General features: G+C 42.9%; 1 protein-coding gene and 1 long non-coding RNA gene across 2 annotated transcripts in view; both read left to right on the plus strand.

The window, feature by feature from the left end:
* Nucleotides 1–7,575, plus strand: part of CREG2 (cellular repressor of E1A stimulated genes 2) — a 35,810-nt gene extending 28,235 nt beyond the window's left edge. The window contains exons 4-5 of the mRNA XM_045771821.2: nt 2,329–2,480; nt 2,567–7,575. Coding sequence (XP_045627777.1) covers nt 2,329–2,476 — 148 coding nt within the window. The 3' untranslated portion in view covers nt 2,477–2,480; nt 2,567–7,575. The remainder of the gene's footprint in view (nt 1–2,328; nt 2,481–2,566) is intronic.
* Nucleotides 7,576–9,542: 1,967 nt separating this feature from the next.
* Nucleotides 9,543–21,761, plus strand: LOC148109622 (uncharacterized). Its single transcript, XR_015725071.1, has 3 exons — nt 9,543–9,675; nt 10,872–10,954; nt 21,365–21,761. It is a non-coding gene; the product is annotated as an uncharacterized LOC148109622 (long non-coding RNA).
* The last annotated feature ends 2,063 nt before the right edge of the window (nt 21,762–23,824 follow it).

Raw genomic sequence — 23,824 nt, forward strand, 5'->3', positions numbered from 1 at the left:
TGAGGGTGCTGGTGGCCACAGCTTGTGCCCCCACCCTCCCGCCCGGCCTGCTACTGAATCCGATTCTCAGGAGAGAAGACTCACTCTACGTTTTGCAAGCATGGCCCAGGAAATGAGCGTGCGTGCTGAAGTTTAACAACCACGGCTGCAGGGGTCAAAGTGAGCAAGAGGGCAGCCCTGTGAGGCGGCAGGAGGTCAAGAGCTTGTGGAAGAGTGGAGGGCGTGCGCAGGGAGGGGTGGTCTCCCAGGGCGGGTGGCGGGAGGGGGGGTGTCCAGGCAGAGGGCCACCTGGAGTGGTCAGAGCTGGGCCAAGGTATCCTCCCCGGGGTGCAGGTGATGAACACAAGCAGGTTAACACTTTGTCTAAGTTCGTGGAAGAGGAACACGACAGCAGGTGGTAAGTTGGGAGCGCCACCCACACCCCCACAGAGAAGGGAAGATTTTACCTGCAGGGAGCCGTCAAATCAGTAAACGTGGTAAGGAAAGGGGAAGCCTGGTTTCCCACTGCCATGGAAAAGGGTTTCACACGCACCAACAGAGAACATGGGAATGAGCTCTGGAATTGGATGGCAACTGGATACGGCCCCCTGAAGGCAGGGTTTTCAGAACATAGGTTGAGAAAAGAACATTCCTTGTGTGTGTGCCCGCACGATATGTTTTTGGACTCCGCTGTCCTCTTTATTTCTAAACACTCCTTTTCTGTGTTTCGATAAGCAGTGAGAAGAGGCCAAAACCTCAGCTAGACCACTGGGTTCATTGAGTTCATTTCCTGCTTTCTGCATCACAGCAGGCGCTGTGTTGACAAACTTTTTACCACTACGTGACATGTGCCCCTTTACCTCCCGCGTCCACTGAGCTCATCTTTCCCTTCTTCTAAGCCCCCCACTGTGAGTCTCCTGGGGTTCCCTCCACGGGCCACTCACTGCCGAAATGCAAAGCCGTCGCCCCCCCATTAGGATTTTTCACCTGCCGCCGCCCCTGCAGGTGCCAAAATGCATTCCCATCCCAAGTACAAAACATGTTTGCTTAAAATAACAACAATCCTTCTGATTACCCCCCTTTCTTTATCCCTTTCTTCCCCTACCAATCTTCCTAGTTCTTATAATCAGAAGGGGGAATGAAGCATGAGAGACTATGGACTCTGAGAAACAAACTGAGGGCTTCAGAGGGGAGGGGGGTGGGGGACTGGGATAGACTGGTGATGGGTAGTAAGGAGGGCACGTATTGCATGGTGCACTGGGTGTTATACGCAACTAATGAATCATCAAACTTTACATCAAAAACCAGGGATGTGCTGTATGGTGACTAACATAACATAATAAAAAAACATTAGAAAAAAATAACAACAATCCTTTTATTATCTTGGCTGCACAAGTATTTGGAGTGTTGGGGCATCAGATCAGCAACTTCATTTCAAATGGTTTGGGGAAAAAATAGTTTGTTGTACTATACTTTCAACTTCTTTGGGCATTTACAGTTATTTCAAAACAGATGGTCTCTTATAAAGGGTCACCGGCCTATTATTGCCTCTACAGTGTTGCAGATAGCCTTCCCCGTCCGCACTGGGCCTTTGAGTGTCATTTTTGACATGTTTACATAGGAATCTAATTTTTGTATTTTTATGAAGTTTAAAGGAAGCTTGAGCCAAGCGCCTGCCCTTGAGAATAAGGCCCGTGTTTAGGGTTGCCCGTGAGGGAGAGAGCAAGTCAGTAAGTAGAAGGTGGAGTGTGACGTGCCCTGTCCATTCTGCCTGAGTCTCCCCTTGGTTCAGCAGTTCTAATCCTGCGGCAGGAATGGGAATCTTCCCACCCCCAGATTTGTTTCATGGGCTCACGATTCTTGTGACGTTTCATACGGAGCTGCAGAAAGCCTTTCTTGATGTTTCCGGGTATCAGCAACCACGTTCACTGAGCACTTGCTCTGTGCGGGCGCCTCATGTATGCGGAGTGGTTCGCTCCCCCACGCAGCCCCATGGTTCGAGCAGCACCACTGGCATGCCCCAGGACGGGTAAGGAGACCAGGGTTTGAGAGGGCAAACGGCCCCCGAAGCCTCAGAGCTCATCCGCTGCCGACCTGGGATTCGAACCCAGGAGCCCGGGACAAGGCTGCTTTGCCCCTCCGTGGAGGTGGCAGTTCCCTGCCCTCCCGAGGCCGTCCCAGACCCCATCCCTGGCTCCCTGGCTTCTGCCTCGGGTCTCAGCCCACATGAGACCTGGGGGCTGGAGGCCTGTATGACCTGGCCGATGCCATGGAGTCTGGACCGGGGGCCCCAGAGGGCCCACCTGCCGATGGCAGCAGCTCTCCCTGTCCTGTCCTTTATTTCTGCAGACACCCCGTGATGAGGAAGTGGCCTCGCCAGTATGAATGGTTCTTCATGAAGATGAGGGTAGAGCACATCTGGCTTCAGAAATGGTATGGAGGAGTCGCCGACGTTTCAAAGGAGGACTACTTCAAAGCAGTCCCGAGAAAGGCCTGATGCAGTAAGAAGTCCTCGGGGTTTGCGGGAAACAAACACCTTTCCAGTCGCGCGGCCAGACCGGGCCTGACTGCTGTCTGTCTGTTGCAGGCCTCACGGCCGCCCGGTCATCCTCACGGCAGAACGAGAGAGGGTGACCAGGGAGCCCGGTGCCAGGCTGGAGATTAGAGCGGTCATTCGCAAACCCCCGCTCACGCAGGTACTCACGTATGTACAGCCTCTGTATCGTATTCAACCTGGTCTCGCCGACTAGGGAATCATCGTGGGTTGTCAAAGTGACACGTTGAGACAGTTGCCGTTCCATTCTTTAGGACAAAAAAAAAACGTATGTGCCATGTGATTGCATTGTATTGTGAGAGTATTTTTGTTGCTTGCTGTGCCCAAAGCAGCCTTGATTGGAAGCTCACCGCAAGCACGGGGGAGCTAAACACGCATCACACGGCCACAGTCCTGTGCTGGGGTGAGCGCGCGGGACTGGTTGTCTGTGGAGTATTCATCGTGCGGCTTGCTGGACTGCAGATGCTGGAATGTCCTGGTCACTCAGGAAGCCCGTGTCCCACTGTAACAAGACAAACTGTAAGAACAGAGTCCTGTGCACAGCCGCCTTCTGTGTAAGCAGGCCGTGGCGATTCATTCACGAGGTGGGACAGCTTCAGCCCCAGATCCCCAGATCCCCAGATCCCCACTGCTAATGCTGCTGAGAGAGGGTTCCCGTCCCTTAGGCACGAGGAGAGGCATCCAAAATAATGAGGGTCTCATTCTGTGGCTTGTGTGTTGGGGGGGGCGGGGAAGGAAGCAAGGACAACGTACAAGGAAGCATAGAAGTCTGTAATCGAAGGCACACTCCCTGCCCAGCCTTGGACCAGGCCCTTGGCAGGGTCATCTCACGTAAGCCTGACGGCCAATGGTAGTCATATCATCATTGTCACTTGCAGACGAGAAAACTGGGGCTCAGACAGGCCAAGGCAGCATCCCGGTGTCTGACTCACCGCACACAATGGATGGAATGGTACTTAGACGATTTCCCATCTTGAGAATGAGACAGGAGAGTCACTGAAATGCATGGGTGGTCATTGAATCAGCAAAATCAATAAAGTGAGGATTAACTTACCTGAGGCTGATTTGCCACTGTTAACTACCAAAAAACAAACAAACAGTCTCTGAAATTTGATTGTTACTACAGATTTAAAATTTTCTACAAATTATATGCCGGAGCTCCTGGTTTTGCAAGGAACGACATTGTACCTGAGTACACATCTTAAGGTCTATAAAGGACCTATATGTAGACATCCAAGACTTCTTCCATTGACGTCTGTAAAGATCTAGCAGTACCCAGTTTTCTGTCTTTTTATAATGGCTATGAACCCTCTATGGTGTGCTAGGTGTGTTGGGTAACATAAAAACACAACACTACAGGAAATATACATTTTTTAAATAAGTCAAATGTTACTAATGGTTATACTTTTATTTAAAAAATTAAGACATGAACAGAGTTTGAGATGTCAAAATATTGTTTAAGTGCCTGTTACTAAAAGCTTAGTAAGATGCACAGAATTGTTTTTTGTCAAAAACCAATTCTCAAAAGAGTTCCTAACAAGAGCAATTTCTAATACATAAGAATAAGGTCACTTTGATGGTACTTTGTATTTCTGAGTTAAAAATTATCATTACCCCCAATTTAGAGGTAGGAGGGGAAAACCGGAAGGATAAACCACATGCTCCATAAGTCAACCTCATACCTTAATTCTTTGGGCATCACTACCTCCTGGTTCTGTCTTACAAAATAATGTTCGTATGCTAAGTTTGCTTTATAATCAGGTTCCTCTCAGCTCATTAAAGCCCTCTCTGCTGCTTCAAGGGGCTTTGCAGTGTGGGTGCCATTTATAACCACTGATGAATGTTGTCAGTTATTTAACCAAATGATAGGAAATGAGGTCTAAACAGGTTGGATGATAAGAAGAATATTGAAAGGGCATCTGTTTGAGAATGATGGGCCCTGTTCAGGCCAGTACATTTCAGCAAATCTCTGGAAATTTACATTGATGAAAATGTTAAAGGCTGTACTAGAAGTTCTACACGTGGCAATAAACAAGAAAAAGAAATTAAATGCATATGATTGGAAAGAAAGAAAAGTATCTCTGTTTACAGATGACATGATTGTCTACATAGCAAATTCCAAAGAATCTATTAAAGAAAAAGAAAACTCCTAGAACTAGTGGGTTCAGCAAGGTTTCAGGATACAAGACCCGCACACAAAATGTAATCGCATTTCTAAATATTAACAATGAACAAAGCGGAAACCAAAATTAAAAGCACAATACCATTTACAATCACTCTAAGGAAAATAAATATTTAGGTATAAATTTATCAAAACATGTACAAGATCTATATGCTGAAAATTAAAAGATACTGATGAAAGAAATCAAAGACCTAAATAAAGGAAGAGATACACTATGTTCATGGATTGGAATGTTCTCCAGATTAATCTATAGATTTATCTATAGATTTTATCTATAGATTTTATCTATAGATTTAATGCAGTGTGTATCAAAATTCCAGCAAAGTTTGTAGACATATTCAAGTTTTTCTAAAAATTCCAAGGCCAGGGCCTTGGAATAGCTAAAACAGTCTTGTAAAAGAAAAATCAGCAGGAGGAATCACTCTATTCAATATAAAAATTTATTACATAGCTATAGTAATCAAGACAGTATGGTTTTTATTGGTGGAGGCACAGACACATAGATCAACAGAACAGAATATAAAATCTAGAAATAGGTCCATACAAATATACTCATTTGGGTTTTGTATAAAAGTACAAAAGTAATTCAATGGAGGGAGGATAGTCTTTTCAATAAATGTGTTAGAGCAATGGGATATCCACAGGCAAGTAAAAACCTCAACCTAAACCTCATACCTTATATGAAAATGAACTCAGAATGGGTCATAATCCTAAACATAAAATGTAAAACTATAAAACTTTCTTTAAATGGAAAATTGTAGGGACTAAGCATCAAGAGTATTTTGATTTAACACCAAAAAGAGTATTTTGATTTAACACCTAGCATTTAAGGCTAAGCATCAAGAGTATTTTGATTGAACACCAAAAAGCACAATCCATAAAGGAAAGTTTGATAAATTCATCAAAATTTTAAACTTTTGCTCTGAAAAAAGACCATATTAAGAGAACGAAAAGACAGGCTACAGACTGAGAGAAAATATCTGCAAGCACATGTCTGACAAATGACTAATACCTAGAATACACGGAGAACTCACAAAACTCAACAATTTAAAAAATCCAATTCAAAACTGGAGAACATATGCAAACATTCCACTGAGGAAGCTCTACAAATGGCAAATAAGCCCATGAAAAGCTACTCACCATCATCGATCACTGGGGAACTGCCGATTAGAACCGCAGTGAGATACCACCGTGCACTTACCAAAATCACTAAGATACGGCAGCGACACCCAGTATTAGCAAGGACGCAAAGAAACCGGATCAGTCGTACAGAGCCGGTGGGAACGTAGAATGGAACAGCCACTCTGCAAGACCATGTGGCAGTTTCCTGTAAAACCAAATATGTAGCCGCCGTAACACTCGGCAATTGCACTGTTGGGCGTTTATCCCAGAGAGATGGAAGCTTATGTTCACACAAAAACTCGCACATGAATGTTCATAGCAGCTTTATTCATAATATTCAAAACCTGTAAACAACCAGATGTCCTTTAATGGGTGGCTGGTTAAACGTGTGATATATCCATGCCATGGAATACTACTCAGCAATAAAAATAATTTCTCGTAGGAGCAACAACTTGGACGAATCTCCAGAGAATTCTGCTGAGTGAAAAGTCAATCCCACAGGATTACATACCGCACAATTCCATTTATACACCATTTTGAAATGCAAAATTCTAGAAATGGAGAACAGATTAGAGGTTGCTAGGGGAGGGTGGAGGAGAGAAGTGAGTAACACAAGGGATCCTTACCACGGAAACGTTCTGTGTCTTGACTGTATCAGTGTCAAAATGCTGGTTGGGATATGGTATAGTTTCGCAAGATATTACCCTTGGGGGAAACTGGGTAAAAGGCAGACAGGATCTCTTTGTATTATTTCTTACAACTGCATGTGAATCCAATTTCTGCAAATAGCTCAGAATCTACAGTTATCTCAGAGTGAAAAGTTTAATACAAACAAAATATAAGGTTCAGCTTATTACCAAGGCATTTATGCTCCTTCCTGTTAGTCCCTAATGAAAACAAAAAACTGAACTCTGCCAAAATCTAACAGAACAGACAACATTAGTTGTCTTTGGTTAGCCATTAATATAGGCATTTGTGAAAGAGAGAGAAGATTTAAGTTTCCTTAAATGTATTCAATTTAATAGTGAATACAAATTAATAAGAATTCAACAAATCTCTATGTAGATTTTATGTGGGACACTTAGAAAAGAAGGATATCTTCAACTTTCTGACGTAAGCATGTTGAGTAAGCTATGGGTACGTATAGGAATCCGAGTTTGTGCATACCGATTCTCCCCTGACGGTTATAGCAAAGAACTGTACTCTCAGTAACCTTCCTGGAATATTCCTAAATATTCTGGGAAAGAATTCTTTTGTTTCTGTGAACAACTATATCCTGACCCCCATGTTTTTATTTACAGTGATTGTACATATCCATGATGTTGACATAGAGAATACAATTCTGATGGTGTTTCAATATGCCTTGTACATATTATGGACATATTATGTACATATGGACATACTATGGACATATTATGAAAGAGTTATTTTTTGGTTGAAATGTATTTCTGCAATTTTTCCAGAAAGTCTGTATTTCATTTTCAATGATTTAACCATCAAATACTGTTCTGAAAATAAAACAGCTCCAGAATAATTTATTGATGCACATTTGATGGCTAAAACCACAAGTCAGTTATTAGAAAATTTGAATTAGAATGAAGCTATGGTTTGTCTATGCTATGTAATGCATGTGGAGTGTGAAATCTATTTTCAACACTAGACATGTCTATTTAACCAAAGACTATTTCATTCTTGATATGATTCTCATGCTCAATTAAATAAAATTATGATATTTATATATAGTCCTTTCATGTAATATTGCAAATTGACATTATTATATTCTAAGAAAATAGGTGCTATTATAATAAATCAGCAGTTAAACTTCCGCTAGAAAGAAAAGAATTAACAGGGGGAGCTTTGTTGATATGATTCTTTAAGGCTTTGAGTACAACGCACTTAACTTGCAGACTTGAAAATGCTGATGTAGAGGGGAGGGGGGAGGGGAATGGGGTAGACCGGTGATGGGTAGTAAGGAGGGCACGTATTGCATGGTGCACTGGGTGTTATACGCAACTAATGAATCATCGAACTTTACATCAGAAACCAGGGATGTACTGTATGGTGACTAACATAATGTAATAAAAAATCATTAAAAAAAGAAAAGAAAAGAAAATGCTGATGTAGCCATACTCTGGCGTTCCACTCTTGGAAGTATTTGCCATGTTTAGCATACTTGTTATTCCTAGAGCTCAGGGCTATGAAAAAGCTCCTTTTCACTGCTGAGAAAACATGCCCCACGAGTCCCACATGGAGCATGGCCAAAAAATGACACAAGCCCACAAGAGTGATCAATCCTGCAGCTTCCATAGACCACTGACCGATATTCTGGCTTCTCAGAGATACTCCCGTCCACTGCTTAGTGACCACTTGGCCCATTTAGCCAGGACTGAAGGTTCTCCAGGACACAAGGCTTCCGGTGGTAGAGCCAGGAGGGTCTGGGCAAACGGAAGTGGATTGTTCCCCCACCTGCACTCGACCTCAGGGGCTCGGGTCCTAAGCAGGTCATCTCCAGAAGCGACCCAACTATGACACAGAGCCTTCGGACATCTCCTGTAGCCGCAGCCTCTCTCCCTCAACCTTCTGCCCTGCTGCCAGAGCTCTGAGCTTCTTGCTTCTCATCGCCTGACTTCACCTGCTCCAAGAGGGACCCGCAACAGGGGAGGATTCCGTGGAGAACAAGGCCCTGCCCTCAGGAAGCTTCTGTTTTGTCAACAATCCGTAAACAATCAGGTTTTCAAGCCAGGTCATCTGGTAATGTCTGCAGAGTGGTAACAGTGGAAAGCCACAACCACAATATTGGTCCCACCTTAGACCCAGGGTCCACATCCTCCCCGGGGCCCTCCATGCCGCCAAGATCCCCCCATTCTCTCAAGCAGCTTCAGCCCTGGGAGCCCACACCCTCGCTCCCCTCCCAGAGGACTCTGAAGCCTTTGGATGAGCACTCCCTCAACTCCGTTCAGAAGTGCCGATGGCCTTCCCTCCTCCTCTTCCAACAGGCTCCCCTGCTGCGAGGTTTCCCACCACAGCTGCGGGATCAGTCATGAGCAAGGACAGGTGATCCAAGGTGGAAGCCAGCACCACGGAGGAGGGTGGGACAAGGGCGAGCTTTGGGTGTTCTTTAAGAGTAGCTGACATGCCACATGATGGGAACTCAGCTGGGGAAAGAAGGAAGTGAAGTCAGGAGAGGTGGATGCAGGGAGAAGCCAGACCAGCTGTCAAAGGGACCCAGCAAAGCAAAGAATAGCTGTGTTAACCTTGAAATAAAACTCAGTTATCTTCCCATCAAAAATGGGTTTATTCAGGAATATCAGAGAATGGCAACCTGGGACAAGCAGGCTGTGGCAAAATCCTAGGCAAGTCCACAAAACAAAGGAGAGGACGGGTCTTTCATAGAGGAAGTGGGGGAGATGGGGGAGGAGTTACATTGGTGTAAACTGGGAGTTCAACGTGCAGTGGCTTTTCACAGGCTGAGTTGTGACCGTCTCCCATTGGCTGGGCTGTGGGAGCGGGGAGGAGAGAACTCTTTCTCTCTCCTGCCTGGAGAGCGAAGGAGCAACTCAATTCTCTCTCCTTGAGCAGGTAAGTCTTGCTTTTGGGTCTGCAATGGACAACCAGCGGCAGGGCGGGAGAGCTCCCCCTGCTGGCCTCCTCACGCCGCGTTAAATGAGGTTTCCTTGTATCAATTTTCACAGCTGCAGCGGGGCCCTTGAGCCAACCAGCTGCAAGGCCAAGTCGCTGTAAACAGGGCGATGTGGAACTGTGCTCTCGAGAGCCCATCCGTCAGCGATCACCAAGGCCAGGCTGTGGCCGCTGCAGTGACCAGAAGATGGTGGTTCAGGTGAGCCACATGCCTTAGTGAGTGGACAGTGAGCAGGAGGGGGAGGTGCCAGCAGGGAGGAGGGAAAGAGGGGCACCTGAGCCCAGAGGGGGTGCCCGCCATGTTCTTGACAGCCCTTGCGGAGACTAACCTGAGGTGGTGAGCTTTGAAGGAGCGGGGCTGTTTTGTCTTGTTTTAGTGGAGGAGTCGTGCTTTGTAAAGCGCTACTAGCCATGGCCTTTAAAAGAGAGTGGCGTGGCTCGAATCCATTGTTTCTCAGCTTTGTGAATTTGGGAAACGAGTGAATCCCTTGAATCCAGTTTCTTCATGTGCAAAGTAGGAAGAGTATCTCTTCCTACTAAAGCACCCGGCTGGTCATAAGGGTTAAAGAGATAGTGGCGTGATGCCCCATTATTTCCACATGACATATTAGCCATTCATCCATGTGTCAAACTCCTCAGCAAGACTGTGAGCTGCTTGAGGGGGCTGATTTCACACTGTGCCCCGTCCGTGGCTCAAGGTAAGCACTTGACATATGTTTTGACAGGAATGGATGAATTATCTGTGGGCTTTGGGCCAGAGCCCCTCCCCAAGTCCCATGGGTACCTTTCACTGACACATTGTCTTTACTCCTTCTCCTGCTGTGACTCTCGTCCCTAGCCTTCTTGCCCCGCACTGAGGTCGTGCATTCTCCTGGCCACTTCCAGATAAACTGCCAACCCTGCCAGAGCTTCTGACAAAACCTCCCAGGCTTCCAAACCTGGCGGATTTTTCGCAATAGCCTGGCTGGCAAAGGATCGCTGCGCCACCTGCTGGCACTATCTGGGAACGTCACCTTTTCCAGAACCGGGAATCCGGGGACAAAGCATCCCAAATCCGGAATGCAGGATCCAGGCCAGAGAGAAAGCGCGGCCCCGAGCCACCTTTAATGAAGTATCCATGGTGGACGTGCATGCACACCACGCTCTCCCTTTGAAAACACACGCAGATAAAGGTTTTCACCGCACATGATGACAGGACAGACACAATACTTTATGGCATTTTGATAGTGATGTTTAAATATTTAATTATTTCAATTATTTTTAATTATTTATATGTTAATTATTTATAAAATAATTATTCAATTACAGCAGTTCCTGTCATTGAACTGCTATAAGCTAGGTTTTTCACATACTTAAAAAAAAAATCTCATTTAGTTTTTACATCTGCTCTGCAAGGAAGAAAATGCTTCCGTTTTCCACGTGGGAAACCTGCAGCTCAGGAAGCCCTTCAGACCTGCACTCCCGGCGCCCAGGACCAGGTAGGCCGCCCAGTGGGTACTAAACCCAGGACTGGCTGACTCCAACCGCTCCTCCCTCCTCTCAACACTGTATGGGCTCCAGGAAGATCCCAGTCATTTCCATGTAGTTTTCCTTCCATTCTCCACCAGGGTGAGCGGCGTCCCTGGCATGGGCTCAGGCTTAGGCAGGCGCCCCTTCCCGCAGATTGAAGGACCACTGACTGATGGTCCAGGCCTGCGGTGAGCCGTTCACAAGCTGCGCCCTCTTTAGCCATTGCAGCAACCCCTGGAGATAGGTCCTGCTCTCATTGCCAAGTGAGAAAACCTGCCCCGAGTCACGCAGCTAGAAATTCCTGGTAGTCACATCCTTGCTCTGAACCACTACTCAACAGGCTTATCTGTGGATTTTTCAGTATCAAATTGTGATTGAAATTTTTATCTTGATTCAATAATAGAAGAATGGTAACGCAGATCCACGTCCCCCAGCCAGGCACTAGGAGCGTTTGCCATAATCCTCACCTCCCTCCCAGCCCCCACTTCTTAGGCCTTTGGCTCTTCCAGCCCTTCCAAGGTCTTTGTAGCTAAGTCCCTGCATTAAATCCCTGTTTACTAGAATTATCTAGAGTGTTTGATTTTCTGATTGGACACTGATTAACACCGTCTAACAAGAAAGAAATGTTCTTGGCGTTGATCTCTCAGGTTCTCATGGAATAAAAAAAAAAACACATGTGTTCTGTCTTGAGTCACATTTCGCAATCATACAATATTTTAATTACTTTTAAAATCATGCTCCGGATCCCTCTGATGTGAACGCCACTTTTTTATAGATGATTGTGAAAGAATGATGTAGCTGACCTAAAGTATTTGGGGTTGGTTGGATTGTTTTGAAACATTGCAATTATTTCTTATTGTATTCATCTGTGGTGTACTACATTCGGCAAAGTAGCTGGTGATTTTTTTTTTTTTAATAAAGATTCAAACAATTCTCTCTCCAGACCACTGAGAAAGGAAAAACTGCCCTACCCTGAATCTGGCTGGCAGAGCAAACACAAAGCCAGCTGCAAAGTTAACTGGAAACAGTGTTACTCCCAAGGTCATACTAAAGCTGTAAAATGTCATAACAAACCCCCTTTTGAGTGACTTCTGTTTTCTTGGTGAGAAACCTTGTTCTAAAATCAGAGACTGTCAGAAACTTCGCTGTTTAAAATCCAGTCAGTGAGAACGAAAGATCCCATTTCTGCCAGGAAGATCTGTGTCTTTAACATAGAGAAACAACCTCCATTTGAACCCAAACGCAGGCTCTAGATAAGGATTCCCTGGATAGGACGTTTATATAGCTATCTTCATTTGCTAATTTCCAAGAGGCAAAGCCCTGAGTCTGATTTGCAGTTTACACCCAAAACTTGACCCCTTACACACAGCCTGTTTGCTTGAGGCTATCCAAACATGACTTCATTTAAATTTTACCTAAACTCCCTTCCCCCAAATTACATAATAACCTTATCTCTTTGTTTGGTGAAATGCCCCAGGGCTCTGCTGCGATGCAGGCTCTAGTTCCTTGAGCCAATAAACCTGACTTTGTCAGATTTGGGGTTTGTCCAGATGGCCTTTGGCTGAGCAGTCTAGGACAGCATCCACAGATCCAAATGTTCCTGCCGCACAGTGAGGACCCCCCACCCCCACCCTCCTTCCCAGCGGTCAGGAAAGCTGAATTACTATTCCGACTTGTTTGACGGGCATAAAACAGATCAAAAGAGTAGAATGGATTGGAAGTGGTCATTCCTCTAAATTCAGAGACAGGCAAACAGGATCATCTTTATTCCCCAACAGAGAATGCAGCCAAATTATTCTTATAATCCAGATTCAGGGGCTCGCTCCCTAGAAGACGGTGATGAGTAAATGCTTGGTATCACTGACAAAGCTGTATTCCAAGGCAGTAAGCCGCGAGACATCTCATCTCCAACAATTTATTAAGCACGGATTTAATTAGAACCACTCAGTAACTTTTGAGATGTGCTGCCATGATAACCAATAACTTCCATATCATCTGTTTAGTTGACTTAGATTGTATCACAATGTTTTGGTTAACTATTGCTGGGTAACAATTTCCCCCAAACTCAGCTGTTGAACACAGCAAACATGTATCATGTCACACAGTTTCTGAGGCCAGGAATTGTCATTACGCACATTGCGAGAATTCTTAGGGAATTTAAATCCAGATAAAAATAAAGTTGCTACTATTCCGGATTGAATGGAGATACTATATACTTATGTTAATATAAATGCAACCTTATGAAAGCCTTGATTGTTGTGTGTATGTATCCGTGTACACAGTCAGCATACTCACGTTCCTCAGGTCCGGAATACAAATACAGTTTGTGTTAGGATCCATAAGCCACGGAAATTGTACAGTTCAAAGGTTGAGCAAATCAGGGGAACCTGGCTGGCTCAGTCAGTGGAGCATGCCACTCATGATCTTGGGGTTGTGAGTTCGAGCCCCATGCTGGGTGTGGAGATTATGTGAAAATAAAATCTGAAAAAAAAAAAATAGAGCATGTTTATAATATCAAAATATTTTAGGAAAACTTAAAACAACAATTATTTAATGATTCTGCTCATTTGATTATGCCCAAAGAAGAACTAAGTGGGAGATTATATATATAAAATAGTGTATGGGGCGCCTGGGTGGCTCAGTTGGTTAAGATACTGCCTTACAGCTCAAGTCATGATCCTGGAGTCGCAGGATCGAGTCCGCCATCGGGCTCCCTGCTCAGCGTGGAGTCTGCTGCTTCTTCTGACCCTCCCCCCTTTCATGCTCTCTCTCTCTCTAATACATAAATAAAATCTTTTTAAAAAATAGTGTAATTAGGATCCTGAAGTAACCTTTTGCTTTATACAATAACCCCTGTTGCAATGGCCATTTAATATAAATCAGTATTGTCCTGGGGCGCCTGGGTGGCACAGCGGTTAAGCGTCTGCCTTCGGCTCAGGGCGTGATCCCGGGGTTATGGGATCGAGCCCCACATCAGGCTCCTCTGCTATGAGCCTGCCTCTTCCTCTCCCACTCCCCCTGCTTGTGTTCCCTCTCTCGCTGCCTGTCTCTATCTCTGTCAAATAAATAAATAAAATCTAAAAAAAAAAAAAAATCAGTATTGTCCTCCTATTTTTATTAAAAATAGAAAAGGTATGGAGTGCCTGGCCGGTTCAGTTGGTGGAGTGTGTAGGTTTCGATCTCAGGGTCGTGAGTTGGAGCTCCATGCTGGGCATTTTAAAGTCTTCTCTAAAATGAAGGATACTTATTCAACGTGGCATTTTTTTATATTTAGCATAGTATTTAATATGCATTCTGGAAATCTGACCATATTGTTTAAATACCTCATCAGAACTTCACGAAAAATAAGGCGGTGTGGGGTACCGGATGAGTCCAGGGGCAAGGGACTCAGACGGACCTGAGGCTGAGTACTGTCTATGCCACTTACTACTGTGTGACCGTGGACCAAGTACTTGACCTCTCTGATCTTTCGTTTTCTCCATAGTAAACTGGGAGTAATAATACATACGTGCCATAGAGTTGTTCTGAAGATTGAATGAGATGTGTAAGTAAAGCCTCTCGGTGCCGTGGCTGCATGTCAGTCATTCTTTAAGTGGTAGCTCTAATTACAGTCTGTCGCACGCAAAGGCAGTGAAGCCAGGTACGAACATAGAGCCGTTTTCGATGTCCTTTAGTCAATTTGAGAAGCTAAAAATTCTGTTAATAAATACTGAAGAATGTGTATGGGTAAGCGTTTCGTCTCTGTCAAATTTTATAATGAGGTCAATTTTATTTACTGTACTTCTTTTCCTGCAAGATGTGCATTCTTGGGCTGCCTGGGTGGCTCGGTTAAGTGTCCAACTGTAGATTTCACTCAGGTCATGATCTCAGAGTCGTGAGATCAAGACCCCTGCCTGCTTAAGAGTCTCTCTCTTGTTCTGCCCCTCCCTCTCCCCACCCCCGTGCATGCACACTCTCTCCCTAAAAAAAAAAAAGGACATTCTTTGCTCTTATTTATTAAAACGTTCTTGGTATTTAATAAAGTTCATGTTTTCTTCCGGTGGTTACCTCTGTGCTTAGGCCTTTATTCTCCTGCAGTGTCTAATCAGCTATTAATTCCAGTGCATGGTTCATCTCTAGAGTTTTCATTTATGTCTTTTTTATATCTTTCTTGTCTCTATTTAGCACATTCAGGCTTTTCCTTCTTGAACGTAATAACAGAGTTATATTAACTGTTTGCTTTGTCTACTGATATAATCATCTTGTCATTTCTGGGTCTGTTTCTATTGATTTGCTTTTCTCCTCACTGTGGGTCATATTTTCCTTCTCCTTTGTGTGCTCAGAATTTTTTTTTTTAAGATTTTATTTTTAGGTAATCTCTAGATCCAACGTGGGGCTCGAACTCACAACCCCAAGATCAAGAGTTGCGTGCTCTACTGACTGAGCCAGCCAGGCGCCCCTGTATGCTCAGAAATTTTTGAATGAATACCAGAACACCAGCTTTTTTTTTTTTTTATTCAATATTGTATCTTGTTTGTATTCCTATAAATATCATTGAGTTTTGTTCTGGGATGAAGTTAAGTTATTTAGAAACAGTTTGATCTTTTGGATTTCCCTTTTTGGGTTGGTTAGGTGGGATCAGAGCAGCCTTTAGTCTGTGGCTAATATGACTCCGTTCCTGAGGCAATGACTTTCTAGTCCTCTACTCACTGACGTGAGTTGTGAGGCTTCCCACTCTAGCTCGTGAGCATAGGGACAATTCCCAGCCCTGTGTGACCTCCCGGGATTGTTCCCTTTCATCTGAAAGGCTGATTCTTCCCACAGCCTTGAGTATTTTCCTCATACACATGCACTGAGGAGACTAGAAGAAGTCTCTGGCATGCGTGCGTCTCTGTGTATGTGTAGACACACGCAGCTGTCTCCTCTCTGACACTTCGCCCTGCACACTCTAGCCATTTGGCCTTCCAGAACTCCTGATCCCAGTTCCTCAACTCAGGGAAACCCCTGGGCTCTACCTGCGTTCCCCCACCACCTGGAGATTGTCGCCAGACAGCAAGGTCGGCGCTCACTCGTCTCTCAGGAAGTGTTTCCACTCTCAGGAATCCCTGTTCTGCGTAATCTAAGGTGCAATGTCTGAAAATCATGTGGCACATGTTTTGTCTTTGTTTGAGTCATTTTAAGGGTGGAGAGTGAATCCAGGCCCTGTTACTCTGTCATGCTAGAGGCAGAAGTCCTTTGTAATTTTTTCATGCCCTTGTTCCCCAATTTTCTTTTCTTTTTTCCTTTTTCTTTTTTCCTTTTTTATTTCATAACTGGAAGTTTGTACATCTCAGTTCTTTTCACCTATCTCACCCATCCCCCCAATCCACCTTCTCTCTGGTAACCACCAGTTTGTTCTCTGTATTTAAGTCTTTTATTGATTGTTTTGTTTTGTTTTGTTTTTTAGATTCCACATATAAGTGAAATCACATGGTATTTGCCCCCCCCCCGACTTATTTCACTTAGCAGGATGCCCTCCAGGTCCATCCATGTTGTTACAAATGGCAAGATCTCACTCTCTTTTATGACTGAGTGATATTCCAGTGTGTGTGTGTGTGTGTGTGTGTGTGTACCACATACCACATCTTTTTTTATTCATTTATCTACCGATGGACACTTGGGTCACTTCCATATCTTGGCTATTGTAAGTTATGCTGCAATGCGCATAGGCCTGCATGTACCTTTTTGAATTACTGTTTTCATTTTCTTTGGGTAAATACCCAAGAGTGGAATTACTGGATTGTGTGGTATTCCTGTTTTTAATGGAGTTTTTTTTTTTTTAAGAGTTTTTTTTATTTGACAGAGAGAGAGACAGCCAGTGAGAGAGGGAACACAAGCAGGGGGAGTGGGAGAGGAAGAAGCAGGCTCCCAGCGGAGAAGCCTGATGCGGGGCTCGATCCCAGAACGCTGGGATCACGCCCTGAGCCGAAGGCAGATGCTTAACGACTGAGCCACCCAGGCGCCCCCCTGTTTTTAATGTTTTAATGTACCTCAAACTGTGCTGCACCCGTCTGCATTCCCAGCAGCGGTGCACGGGGTTCCTTTTCCTCCACATCCTCATCGGCGCTTGCTATTTCTTGTCTTTCGATACTAGCCGTTGTGACAGGTGTGAGGTGACATCTCACTACGGTGTTGATTTGCATTTGCCTGGTGATGAGTGATGTTGAGCATCTTTTCATGTGTCCGTTGGCCGTCTGCGTGTCTTCACTGGAAAAATGTCAATTCAAGTCCTCTGCCCATTTCTTAATTGGATTATGTGGGGTTTTTTGGTAGTGAGTTGTAAATTCTTGATATATTTTGGATATTAACCTCTTATTGGTTGCATTTACAGATATTTTGTCCCACTCAGTAGGTTGCCTTTTTGTTTTGTCGATAGTTTCCAGATATTTTGTCCCATTCAGTAGGTTGTCTTTTTGTTTTGTCGATAGTTTCCATTGCTGTGCAAAAGCTTTTTATTTTGGTGTAGTCCCAATAGTTTTCTTGCTTTTGTTACCATTGTCTGAAGAGACCTATCCAAAATATGTTGCTATGGTTGATGTCCAAGAGATTACTGCCTATGTTTTCTTTTAGGAGCCTTATGGTTTCAGTCTCATATTTAGGTCTCTCCTTTGTTTTCTTATTTAATTTTTATGATCTGGCTCATTTTTATGATCTGGCTCATTTTTTTAGGTCTCTCCTTTGTTTTCTTATTTAATTTTTATGATCTGGCTCCTTTAAAGCCTACCTATTATCTACAATTACTCATAAGCTTATTCTGTTTTCTACTTTCTTGCTCCCTTCTCCCATATGTTAGTTTGTGTATTTCAGTTTTGTCACAGTGTATAACATCTGTACATTGGTCTTCTACCTCTGTCCCCATTTTTGTTTTAATCGTAGAGGTACATTTATATGCTTCAGAATACTCACCATCATGTTTTCTGAAGTTTTCCCAGGCATCATTTGGTTATATAATACGCATCCTGTGTTAAATCCTCAAGGAGGGTTGATGGATGCAGATTTCCCTATGTTATTATGTCTAAAACTATTTTTCTTTAGCTTTGATATTTGAAGGACAGCTTGGTTGGGCATAAAACCCATTGGGTTTTCTTGTTTTTTGTTTTTTTTTTAAATGGTGTCCATTGTTGCTTCCTTGGTACGGAGACTGAAAAGTTTGATACCAGACTAATTCTTTTGCTGCCAGACTAATTCTTCTTTCTTTTATAACTCATCCGACATTTTTGCCTGCAGGCCTTTAAGATTTTATTTTTTTCTTTGAAATCTAATAGTTTTATTAGGCAGAGTCTCAGAATTGATATCTCTGGGGTAATTTCCCCAGTACTCATTAAGCCCTTTCAGGGGATAGGTCTTTTCTCATTGCTTCCTGCCATTCTGGTCAGTCATCAAATTAATACTCAAATCCTACAACTAACGAGATAGTTATGTGCTTGAGTCAGAAAAGATCAACACTTTCATTTGAAATATCAATTTGAATGCTAAATGCTAAAACATATAAGTAATAACTAGGAACCTAAATTTTTAGGTTTTATTCCAAAGTTTTATTCACTTTCCGGTATGCTTTGTAAAAGTTATGGAAAACTGGTTTCTTCGTGACAACAAAATCAAACTGGAGGTAGTTCAGGTTATCCAACGGCGAGATGTTGCTGGATACTATCTTAATGTTTTTTAGTTATCAATTACGAAGTAATACAACACGTAAGAGAATATAACAGACCTCCATTTATGTAACAGCCACCTAGATTTTACAAGATGTTAACATTTTGCTTCAGATTTCTTAAAGAAATAAAGTGATACCCTCAAACCCTTTCCTCTGCCTTCTTCCTGCCTTCCCCCAGGGTCACTGCTGTCTGGAAGATGGCAAGTATATCATCCCACACTTATTTTCACATTTACACAAACCGTGAGTTCCCCCACACAGTATATAGTATTGTTTCACACACTTCAAAAATTAATATAATTGGAATCTTGTTGTCGGTATCCTTCTGTAACATTATGTTTTTATGCTTTATTTTATGGTACATGTGGTAGGTGACTAATGGCCTGCCTTTGGTTTCCACATCTTAATCCCCAGAATCTGTGAATGGGTTGGCAAAAGGGACTTTGTCTTTGTGATTAAGTTAAAGATCCTGAGATAAGGAGATTATTCTGGAATATCTAATGCAATCACAAGTCTTTCTAAGTGAAAAAGGGAGGCAAGAGAGTCTGAGTCCGAGTGATGTAATGTGAGAAAGACTCCGTCAGCTACTGCTGGCTTTGGAGACTGAAGGGGCCCTGAGCCAAGGCATGCAGGCAGCTTCTAGAAGCTGGAAAAGCCAAGGAAAATGGATTCTCCCCTAGAGCCTCCTCAAGGGAATGTAGCTGTGCTGACACCTTGATTTAAGTTCATTGAGAACCATTTTAGGCTTCCGACCTCCAAAACTTTAGGACAATAAATTCGCGTTGTTTTAAGCCACTAAGATTGTGATAACTTGTTGCAACAGCCGTAGGAAACTAATGCAGTATATATTCGTGACAAATCAGCTCCTATAAAAAAGGAGTAAAACGTGAAGGATAAGACCCAGTTAAAAACAAAACTTAGTTCGCATGGAAGAATTGGGTCTTGCTCTGTTCTGTTAAATGAGATTAAATTAGTTTTCTTTTCTTACTTAAAAAAAAAAATAATGCGAATTGATTTTTATTCATTATGCCAGAGACCTAAGTCATAAAAATGGGGAGAAATGAGAGCGTCTGATGTAGGTCCTACACACATACAATAAAAGGTTTTCTTAATATAAATTGGCATAACTATTAAAGAAATATGATTTTGTGAAAAAAAATTTAAGCCCAGTAGATTTTGAAATTTGGAATCTAGAATAAAGATGAAATATAATAAACAAAGGATATATCTGTCCACCCATGTGAGGCCAAAATTTCCAAACAAATTTAGAATGATGGTCCTCATAATTTGATATTAGAAAAATCCTCAACGACATATAAAGCAGAGCAATGATAATTCCATTAGACTTGATTTTCCTGCAGAGCCTCTATGTAGCTTTATTTTGGAAAAAGAAACAATGTGTTATGTATAGAGACAGAAACTGTGAAAAGTAAAATTAATAAATAGCAAGCTTCAGAACTACTTGCATTCATGTCATAATATTTCACTGTAACCACCTTAAATTCCCACAATTTAATTTTTTTCCCAAAATTCCTTTTGTATTGATTTCCTACAAATTCATGCAAATTTAAAATTGGTGATTTTTCTGAGCATGCATAAGAAAGTATCCTGGGAATTCTGTATATTTTTCATAATCGATTATTTTGAGCCTTTTGAAATCGTTGTGTTAAAGGCCAGTGCAACAAGTCCTCCATATCTTGTTCCAACTATTAAGTGATCAAAAATCATGAGTTTCACTGAAAACAAAAGTACTCCAAGATCTGAGACCTATGAAATGGCTCTCGGCTTAAGGATAAGCTGAAATAGGCAATGAGAGACTTTTTTTTTTTTTTTTTTTTTTTGCAATGAGAAACTTCTAAAATGTCCTTGAATCTAGGTGAAATTATAGGCAAATAAGTTTTCCAATGTGAAAAAGATACTTAAGAAAAGTGTTTTATTTAAGCAAAATTCACATAACATAGAATTAGCCATTTTATTATTTTTTTGTAGGGGGTTGGGGCATGAAGGAGACGGGGAGAGAAAATCTTAACCACACCCAGCCCAACACAGGGCTCAATCCCACGACCCTGAGATCATGATCTGAGCTGAAATCAAGAGTCGGACACTTAACTGACTGAGCCACCCAGGTGCCCTAGAATTAGCCGTTTTAAAATGTACGATTTGGTGACATTTAGTACATTCACAATATTGTGCAAACAAAAAATTATGTTTTATATGTATTTTCACAGACCTTTAAGACACAGAATTATTCACCAAGTGTTAATACATGATTTCTACAAAGACTCTAATCATTTCAGCTAAAAGAGGTCAAATATCAAATAGCTATCAAGCAGTGACAACTCTGTCCTTTCTGATGCCGACAAATATGTCAAATTCCTTTCAGCTAAAAAGTCAACAGAGATCAAAGAGGCTTCTAATATTACCACTGAGAAAAAATGTATGCTGTCTTTACACATTTTAATAAATCAGTAATGCCCAATGACCTACTGGGTAGATAATGTTTCACAGGCTTTTCAAGAGAGAACAGTCATAATTTCCATGGTAAATTTGATAGGTATTCGTGACATTAACGCTAATGATCCCATGCTGCTGTTTGTAATTTTTAGTGCAATGTAATTTGACCTTGCAACATTTCGGTCAATTAGCAACTTCAAATATAAGACTCAAATATTTGGAAAAGCTGACAAAATGGTTTCTCATTCTCTAGTTAATTTGAACATAAACATTCTTGAATACTCATGGGATTTCACCTGCTGAAGGAGCAGCTTCTCCCCTTCTCCCACCTTTGGATCTGCCATGGTGACTCCTATTGGCAGGAGGTGAGAAGAAGTCAGCTGGCAAGACCTCCTGGGACTCCAAGATCCCACACTCCAGAAGAGTTTGCAGACTCCCAGCTTTCATATTGTAGAACCAACTAGAAAGGAGACATTGCGGTTGTAAGAGACAATTGGTTAATAGTTGGCACAGTCTACCCCTTTGATAATTGTTTCAGTGTCCATTCACCATCACCAAGAGACAAAGGGGTCTCTACCCCTTCAGTAATTGTTTCAATGTCCATTTACCACCACCAAGAAGCCTCATGCTTCCACCTTACAAGATGCAAGTACACGTTATACAAATAAAGATTCTCTCTCTCTCTCTCTCTCTCTCTCTCCCTGAAAAGGGGAGATTTAAAGGCCCATCAGTCATCGTGTCCCACCCTGGGAGATATTAATTCCTGCCTGGATGTTCTATAATCCAAGAACCAAATTATCAAGTTAATCATCACCATCACTCCTCATATAAAATGATAGAGAAGAGGAGGAGGGAAATTTTTACAGATAAATATATATGCAACAAACAAGGAAGACAATATAACAACTGCTAAAGTCCTTGTTATGTAACTGGTCATAAGGCCACGGTTGATAAGCCTAACTCCCTTCTTCCACTATCCATTTCAAGTTCCTGTTCATCTCTGGTAGCAGTTCAGGTGAGTTTCTTCACCCAGAGAAGTGACCCCAACCTTCTTTGCTGAAAGGACTGGTTCTTTAGCAGTCCTGTCTTTATTGTTGTCGGAGCCTTCCTTTACGTTTTATAAGAGGTTTTCCACACATCATGGTCCCTTTGTGTATCAGGAGCCCTTTACCCTTGGTAATCAGGATTAGTCACCCAGACAACCTGCCTGTTTGTTCGAGGGCATGAAGAGCCTTCATGATCAAATGACAGTCCCCATAATGAACAGGCCACCAGGTGGATGGTTGAGCCCTTTGGGGATGGTGCCATATTGGGGACTAAGCGTTGACATCTGTTGGTGGCAGAGCCAGCATGCAGAAGCCACAGTAGCGGGACTACTCTTGTGAAAGGAAGCATAGGTTGCTGAGTCCAAGCGTTGCTCACGTCCCCACCTGCACTGGGCAAAGGTGACGGGGAAAACAGGCTAAGTGACATCCACAGACTAGGACATGTTGTTCTTCTGATTTTAGGGCCCTCCTCTGCTCTTTGGTGCACATTCACATGGGGTGTTAAATATTTTCCCAACTTCTGCCCGTTCCAAGGTGTCAGTGCACATTCCCCCTTCTTAGACCTTCTTGTCACCGGTCTTTTATTTTCCAGGTCCCTGGCTACCTTAGCCAAACCATTAACAATATTGACCATCTCTTTGGCTGTCTCTCCATCCAGTCAGCCCTGCCCAGGATTTGTCTTCCGTGTCATCTTTCAGATGCCCTCCTGGGTGAAGCCACAACATTGCAGCCTTCCGCTTCTGACTAACAGCTGCATATTATAAACTGAGCTTAAGGGGTGTGTGGGTGGCTCAGTCAGCTAAGCATCTGACTCTTGATTTTGGCTCAGGTCATGATCTCAGGGTTGTGAGATTGAGCCCTGTATCCAGCTCAATCTGAGTGGGGAGTTTGCTTAAGTTTCTCTCTCCCTATCCCTCTGTCCCTCTCCTCATGCCCCCTCCCCCACTCACGAGCACACACACACACTCTCTCTCTCTCTCTAAAAAAACATAAATAAAAAATAAAAAAACTAAGCTTAAGTTTTTTCAGTGATCTGCTCATAGAAAACTCCCCTTTGGAACTAGGTTATGTGGGCTGTTATCAGCCATCTCAAAACCGGAAGAGCCTTTCTTATCTAGGTCCTGGTAAAATCAATGATACCCATTTTGCAGCTAAGTACTTGCACCATTGGGCTCAGTGATTGGTTCTACTTGAAAGAAGAAAAAGAGAAATGAAGCAGATGCAGAAATCGTATCTTCACAGCAGCTAAAAAAAGAACTATTTCAGGAATTTCCTCAAACACCTCGAGCCTACTGGAGAAATAATGAGAACCCAAAACTGAGCTTCAAGAAAGCCAAAAGACCACAGAACTAGATTTGGAACAAAAACAAAAACAAAAAACAAAACTGGTCTCTTTCCCCTTTCTACTCATTTATCCATTGATTTTTTTTCTTATTTTTCAACTTGTTTATTCATCTGTTGTAACATTTATTGATCGTCTACTTTATGCCAAGCACAGAGTGGCTGCAACAGTGAAGGAAACAAACCCCCGCCCTCACGGAGCCTCTATCACAGAGGCAGGCGATGTGACAATTAGGTGAGTTAATGCATGCGAAGTACATAGAATAGGGCCTGACGTATCTTAAGCACAGAGGAAATGTTGTTCATACATTCCTTTTTCTACCCAT

This window comes from Ursus americanus, chromosome 7 (genome assembly GCF_024610735.1).
Source record: "Ursus americanus isolate L20-20 chromosome 7, mUrsAme1.1.p, whole genome shotgun sequence".
In the NCBI taxonomy this organism is placed as follows: Eukaryota; Metazoa; Chordata; class Mammalia; order Carnivora; family Ursidae; genus Ursus; species Ursus americanus.